This window comes from Ceratotherium simum, chromosome 19, assembly GCF_057802395.1.
Source record: "Ceratotherium simum simum isolate JZ-2026a chromosome 19, ASM5780239v1, whole genome shotgun sequence".
Lineage (NCBI taxonomy): Eukaryota > Metazoa > Chordata > Mammalia > Perissodactyla > Rhinocerotidae > Ceratotherium > Ceratotherium simum.
In genome coordinates, this window is record NC_141918.1 from 37,630,966 (window position 1) to 37,637,271 (window position 6,306).

Sequence of the window (6,306 nt, forward strand, 5' to 3'; positions counted from 1 at the left end):
GGGGATAGATGAGGTTATCACTTATTATAGGAACCCTCTGAATGCACAAGTGAATAAAAAGAAGAGCTTGAATGACCTGAGAATATCATTTAAAGAGGTAGAAATGGAGGCTTTAAGGACGTGAAGGGGAGGTGGTGCTGCACAAGCTGTATGAAGAAAGTGACGTCATGAGTAAGCAGCTGCAATTGTTAACATTTTAAAGCAAAACAACAGCAACAACAACCCTCCTGACCTTGGAAGGTACAGCAGTGTGCCATATTTTCTTACTTTTGGAATAATGCCTGTTGTATCCATTTAAGAACTTTAATAATTCCATAATCTGTTGTTATATTGAACAATTTCTTGAAGCATGTTTATGGGCAGTGAAAAAAAAGAAATCTAACCGAGTAACATGCTTTTATTTTACTATCATGCATATAAGGAAAGACAAAAATATGTGAATGGTACGCTTTCAATTTGACAGAGCAATCTCACAAGCATTAATGCTATTTAGGAAAAGAGACACATCAATTACTAAGTTGTTACCGGGGCAAATTATCAAGTAAGACAATTAAAGTCACATTTTTTGTAGGTTATTTTTCTATCAAGACAACAATTTCCACAGTCTTCAGAATCTGACAAGACCAAGTTATTCAAATTATATTTCTAAGGATATAGTTTTAACAGAAGCAAGAACAGGTGAAAAGCATTATGAATATTCATTTAAGTCTTTATATCATACAGGAAAGCAAGCTTGCTATTTTTTCAAATGTTCCCAAATGAAAGCAAAATAAAGCCTGTACAGCTCAATTTTCCCAGTAAGCAGAAACAGAAAATAACAGGCTTTTACTAAATACTAGTGAAATAAAGGGCACAGTATTAATCTTCTGCATAAATTAAATCAAATGAAAACAAAAGAGAAAGCACCCAAAGTTGCATTGTTTGTGTTTCTTGAAAGAACTCTTCTCTAGGCAACGTATTTAACACTCCAACTCCCTTTGATTCTCCAATAGAAATCCTGAGTTCAAGTATTTCTCCTCCCATCACCACTGACAGAGAAATAACCCCTTCCTTGAAGGCTCTCTGTCAGCCAGTCTTAAATTTAGGCCCAATTTTTACCTGGCTCATTTTTGCCTGTGGTCTATAGTTCTGTTTCCCCTTGCTTAGAGAATCCATAACAATCTCTTTAGTTCTTCCATCCACTATGAACTAGATATCACTTTTCATTCCATCTAGATCTGCCTCCCTTTAAATCCTCTAGGTGTTATTCAAGTGGGTGGAGGAAAGGGTAGGGAAGAGAACAGACAGAAACAAGAGCTCTGGCAGTCTATTTTATGTCCCTGGAAATAATGAAAAGAGCCAAATTAAACTAAAATGTCTGCTTTTGCACATATTTCTGAGCTATCACTTTTTTTTTTAAGAGACAGGAGAGAGACAAAGTGTACTGCCACCCTGGCACTTAATCATGTTCAGGATGAGGAATGGAGTCACAAAGAGTTACCTAGGTTTTGTGTAAATTCACTCGTTGAGGCTGAGAAGCCTGGTACTTGGAATGGACACCATCCTTACTCTTGCCATGAAGACAAGATCTAACTTGTCACCTCAACCACCTGCCTAACAGTTAGTAGGGTTCCTGGATGACGGGGGTGGAAGGAAGAGGGGGTAAGGAATAGAGGAGAGGTCTTTTATGTGCTAGCAGGAAACCTGAGTCCACCACCAGTTCTGGAGCTTCTTGTTTACCAGAAACCAGACAGTGGGGCTGACAATGGTCTGGAAGCTGTTCATCCAGTAGGTAGCAGCAGGCAAAACCAGGAGGTGACCACAGTGCAAGAGGAGCAAGAGAGTCCCGTAAATCACAAAGACCAAATCGCCCACTGCTGCTCTCCCTTGATATCATTAATGCCCCACAACTGTCCAGAGGCTATATGCCTGCACTGCAAAGTGGGCAGAATGGGCTCCCAGACAAAGCTAGAATTCCAGGTGGTAAGAGCCAAACCAGAGGCCCTGACAGCAAACAGGATCCAAGCAGTGCAGACAAAGGCATGCAATCTACAGCATCATTTGGTTGGCTTAGGATTGGTGGGAATCATGGCCATGCAGCATGTGACAGTAGCACAGAACAGCATGAAGGCCATGTGGAAGTGGAGGAGCATGGCCATGAAGGTCCAATCTTGAGGCTGAAAGAACTGAACGTCCAGAGGAAAAAATGTGAAGAAATGTCAGGAAAAAAAAAAAAAAAGGCATACTCATTTCTGTTGCCCAAGCACAGGTCCAGCAAGAGGTGGGAGGGGACCTTGTGCGGGAGCATTCCCAAGGGCAAAGTTCAACCAGACTGGAACCCAAAGGGCCTGGGGATCTCCACTGGCTCTCTTATCGGGCGACGTCTGGGTCTGCGCGCTCCTTCCCGCAACAGGTAGTACTGCAGTGGATTTGGCCACAGGTCCTCTTTGATAATCTCAGCAATCCTGTCAGACTCCGGAAGGCTGTGGTCTGAAAACCAGGTGAAGAAACTGCACACGACGTCTTGGTTCCTGCGAATGAAGGACTGGGGTTCACGGCCCTGGCGCCATATGATTGGAGTGGAAAGAGACACCACCCGGCCAGAGGCTCTGACCTCATATTCCTTGACAATCAGCTTGTTTAGGAAGTAGGGGTTTCTTCGAAAGAAGAACTTGAACTTGCAGCCAGTCCTAGGGTGTCTGAGCTCCTTCACCTCCAAATTGGTTACGTATCTTAACATCTCCGCATCCCGGCCCCTAATCAGGGGGGACAACTGGGGGTGGTTCCGAAAGGCTGTGACCCAGAAGCCCGGGATATTCTGAATGATGTAGTTCCTGCGCTCCAGGTAGTGTCGACGCATGCGTCCAAACTTCTGCTCCAGCTGCTGAAAGGCCCTGTCAGCCTGCGCATTCACCGTGTCCAGTTCCAGCTGGATGGCCTCCAGGGGGTTCATGCGGAGACCCACGCCCAGGGGCGGGGGCCCTGCCTCCCCCCGCACCTCCTCCGCCGCTCTGGTTTCCTCCACCATTTCCGTTTCTTCACCTACTGGCCTCTCCTCGACCTCCATCGCCTGCCTCCCTCCGTCCTCCTCCTCCGCTCCTCCCTTCTGCACCACCTCCTCATCCCCTGCTCCCGAGAAGACGGGGCACTTTTCGGTCTTCGCTTCCTCGGCCCTCGCCTCCGCCATCACCTCAGACCCGGACTTCTCTGCGCCACAGGCTTCTAGAGCCTTCTCCCCGCCCGACTCGCGACGCTGACAGCCGTTTTCCAGGCTGCTGTCCGTTGCCACGGACGCAGACGCCGCTTCCAGGCCCTCCGTGGGAGGCGGAGCCTCTTCTTGCCCCGCTGTGGTCGCTACGCAACCGCGATCCGCACCGCCTCGGATCTTGGGGGCATGGCCACAGCCCGCGGGGTCGTGGGGCGCTCCCCCCTCCTGTGCGAGCTGGGGCGGTGGGAGCGCGACGGCCTCCAAGCTCCGCTCCACCGTCTCCGCCATCACCTGCGACGCCTCGGTCTCCTCACGGAGCTTCGGGCTCAGCTGTGGGTCCGGGTCTCCTGAGGCACGGTCGGCAGCAGAGAGGCTGCGGGCGTGGTGGAGAGGCGTCCTCTCCGCCCCGTCCTGGCCGCTTACAGCCAGACCAACAGTCCGTTAGAGGCTGCTTTCCTCACAGAAGCGCAAACCACCGCTCGCACCACCCACTCTCCAGTCTCGCGAGCGTCTCCGTGAGGGTGACGTCAGGGCTGTAGATCTCACCGTAACGCGAGGATTCGCTGTTTCGGGGTTGGGTGCGGCGTTGCCTGCCGCGCGACTGTGTTGTCCTAGTTTTACTTGAATTTAAGCGGGTGGAGGGATCGTTTGACTTAGGTAAATAAATGTAGATCGGACTCAGACGGTGAAGGCAGTGAGGACCCTCTCTGCGATGCATCTGGAAACTGCCTCTAGCATGTAAACTGGGTGATTGTAGGGATCACTACTACACTGCCTGCTGTCGTTGTCTGAAAACATGTTTTTCTGGTTTTCAGTATTTTTTTAAGCAAGAAGGTAAATCTATTCCCTGTTACTCCATAATGGCCAGGAGCAAAAATCTCTTTATTTTTTAACTAAGATGAATAGCAAATTGTTTCCCTTTTCTCAAGTAGAAGTGACATGAAAATATCAATTCTAGCCACTAACATTACTGGAAGAAAAAGCTTACTCAGCGGCTTTTTACCACTAAAGTGATGCATCTTATTCCTTGCTAGTCCTAAATTTATAATCCGCATGGAAGAGGAGCTTGTGTTACATGACGTGTGCGGGAATTAGGCCAGGATCGGTTTGCTAAATCTTGCTCCATGGCCCTAAACTGCAGGAAATAGAAAAGCTATTTCCAGCCACATAAATGATTAATCTATTAACGAATTTAGTTCTACAAGGAGGTAGGAAAGGTTGGCTCTAATCTATTCGTGTCAGTCAGCTCATAGAGTTCTTTTAAAAGGGATGTCAGTGTCTGGTTGTTTTAGTTTGTTGACTTATGAGGAAAACTGGTGTTAGAGAGTTACAGGCTTCAGAGAAATACCAGTGGGGGGCCACCTCCCACATTTTTATGAAAAAAGCCAGTTATAGTGGATAACCAAGATGGTCTTGAAGTAGAGAACAAACTTGCAGAATGCCAACCTGCAGTGAGTTGACTCAAGGTGTAAAGGAGGCAAACATTTTTTTCTCTGTGCTTTGTTTTGTATGGTAGGCTGAATAATGCCCCCCAAAGATGTTCACGTGGTAATCTTCAGAACCTGTGACTATGTGATCTTACATGGCAAAAGGGAGACCTTGCAAATATGGTTATAGGTTAAGGATCTGGAGATGGGAAGATTATCCTGGATTATCCAGGTGGACTCTATATAATTACCATGGTTTTTATAAGAAGTAGGCAGGCGTGTCAGTCTGAGAAGATGTGGTGACCAAAGTAGAGGTGAGAAAGAGGGAGAAGAAGAGAGAATTGAAAATGCTGCACTGCTGGCTTTGAAGATGGAGGAAGGAACCAGGATCTAAGGAATAAAAGGCAGCCTCTAGAAGCTGGAAAGGTAAAGAAATAGATTCCCATGTAGAGCCTCCAAAGGAATGCAGCCCTGCCAACACCTTGATTTCGTGATGTCTAACCTTCAGAACTGTAAGATAATTTCTGTACGTTTTTTTTTTTTTTTTTGTGAGGAAGATCAGCCCTGAGCTAACATCCATGCTAATCCTCCTCTTTTTGCTGGGGAAGACCGGCTCTGAGCTAACATCTATTGCCAATCCTCCTCCTTCTTTTTTTTCCCCTCAAAGCCCCAGGAGATAGTTGTATGTCATAGTTGCACAGACTTCTAGTTGCTGCATGTGGGACCCAGCCACAGCATGGCCGGAGAAACGGTGCGTCGGTGCGCGCCCAGGATCCGAACCTGGGTCGCCAGTAGTGGAGCGCGCGCACCCAACCGCTAAGCCATGGGGCCGGCCTGGTTTTTTTTTTTTTTTTTAACATTTTTTTGTGTGTATGTGTGAGGAAGACCGGCCCTGCACTAACATCCATGCCCATCTTTCTGTACTTTATATGGTACGCTGCCACAGCATGGCTTGACAAGTGGTGCATCGGTCTGTGTCTGGGATCCGAACCTGTGAACCCTGGGCCGCCAAAGTGGAGCATGAGAACTTAACCGATATGCCACCGGGGCAGCCCCTAATTTGTTTAGTTTTAACCTATTAAATTTGTGGTAATTTGTTACAGAAGCGATAGAAAAGAATAATCCTTGGGTTGAGGTTTGGTTGCATCTATGTGCCTCAGGTTTTTCCTGGCAACAACCCCTTCAACTTGTCCATTGCTTCCTCCGAGGTACTGCCCAACAGCTGTGATTTATCATATCTTGAGTCTCTTTTTGGTTATCGAGACCAGAAATATACTTTGGCAATACACAGAAAGACGAAATGAAAGCCAAACCTACCACAAAATGTATCTGAGAAGACTGAACTCTAGGAGGACACGGTCATGGTTTTGTTTACCCTTCCTTACCTAGTGCCTCGCACACTGCCTTGCACAGTGTTGCATAGCTTATTAGAATGTCAAATAAAGGAACAAATTAATAGAATACAGTTTCTCCTGGCAGCAACTTCGTGCTTGCAGAAGTAAGGGGCACACAGGTTGTCGTCACCCTGCTCTCCTCCCTATCTGATACCAGCAAACCAGAGAACTGTCCACTGTCTGCAGTAACGAAGTCATAGTCAGAATGAATTTCTATGTATGCATCAAAGCCTCTGAAAGCATATGAAAACTACAGGGAAGACAATTTTGTTTTACAAATAATTTACATTTGTGTCGT

General features: G+C 46.8%; 1 protein-coding gene across 1 annotated transcript; it reads right to left on the reverse strand.

Moving 5' to 3' along the window:
- Positions 1-379: 379 nt before the first annotated feature.
- Positions 380-3,670, reverse strand: TSPYL1 (TSPY like 1). Its single transcript, XM_087444025.1, has one exon. It carries the CDS (start codon positions 3,473-3,475, stop codon positions 2,303-2,305), a length of 1,173 nt encoding a protein of 390 aa, XP_087300151.1. The 5' UTR covers positions 3,476-3,670; the 3' UTR covers positions 380-2,302.
- Between the last annotated feature and the right edge of the window lie 2,636 nt (positions 3,671-6,306).

Coding starts and splice junctions, on each gene's coding strand:
- TSPYL1 (XM_087444025.1), bottom strand. CDS start 3,475: ATGGCGGAGACGGTGGAGCGGAGCTTGGAGGCCGTCGCGCTCCCACCG.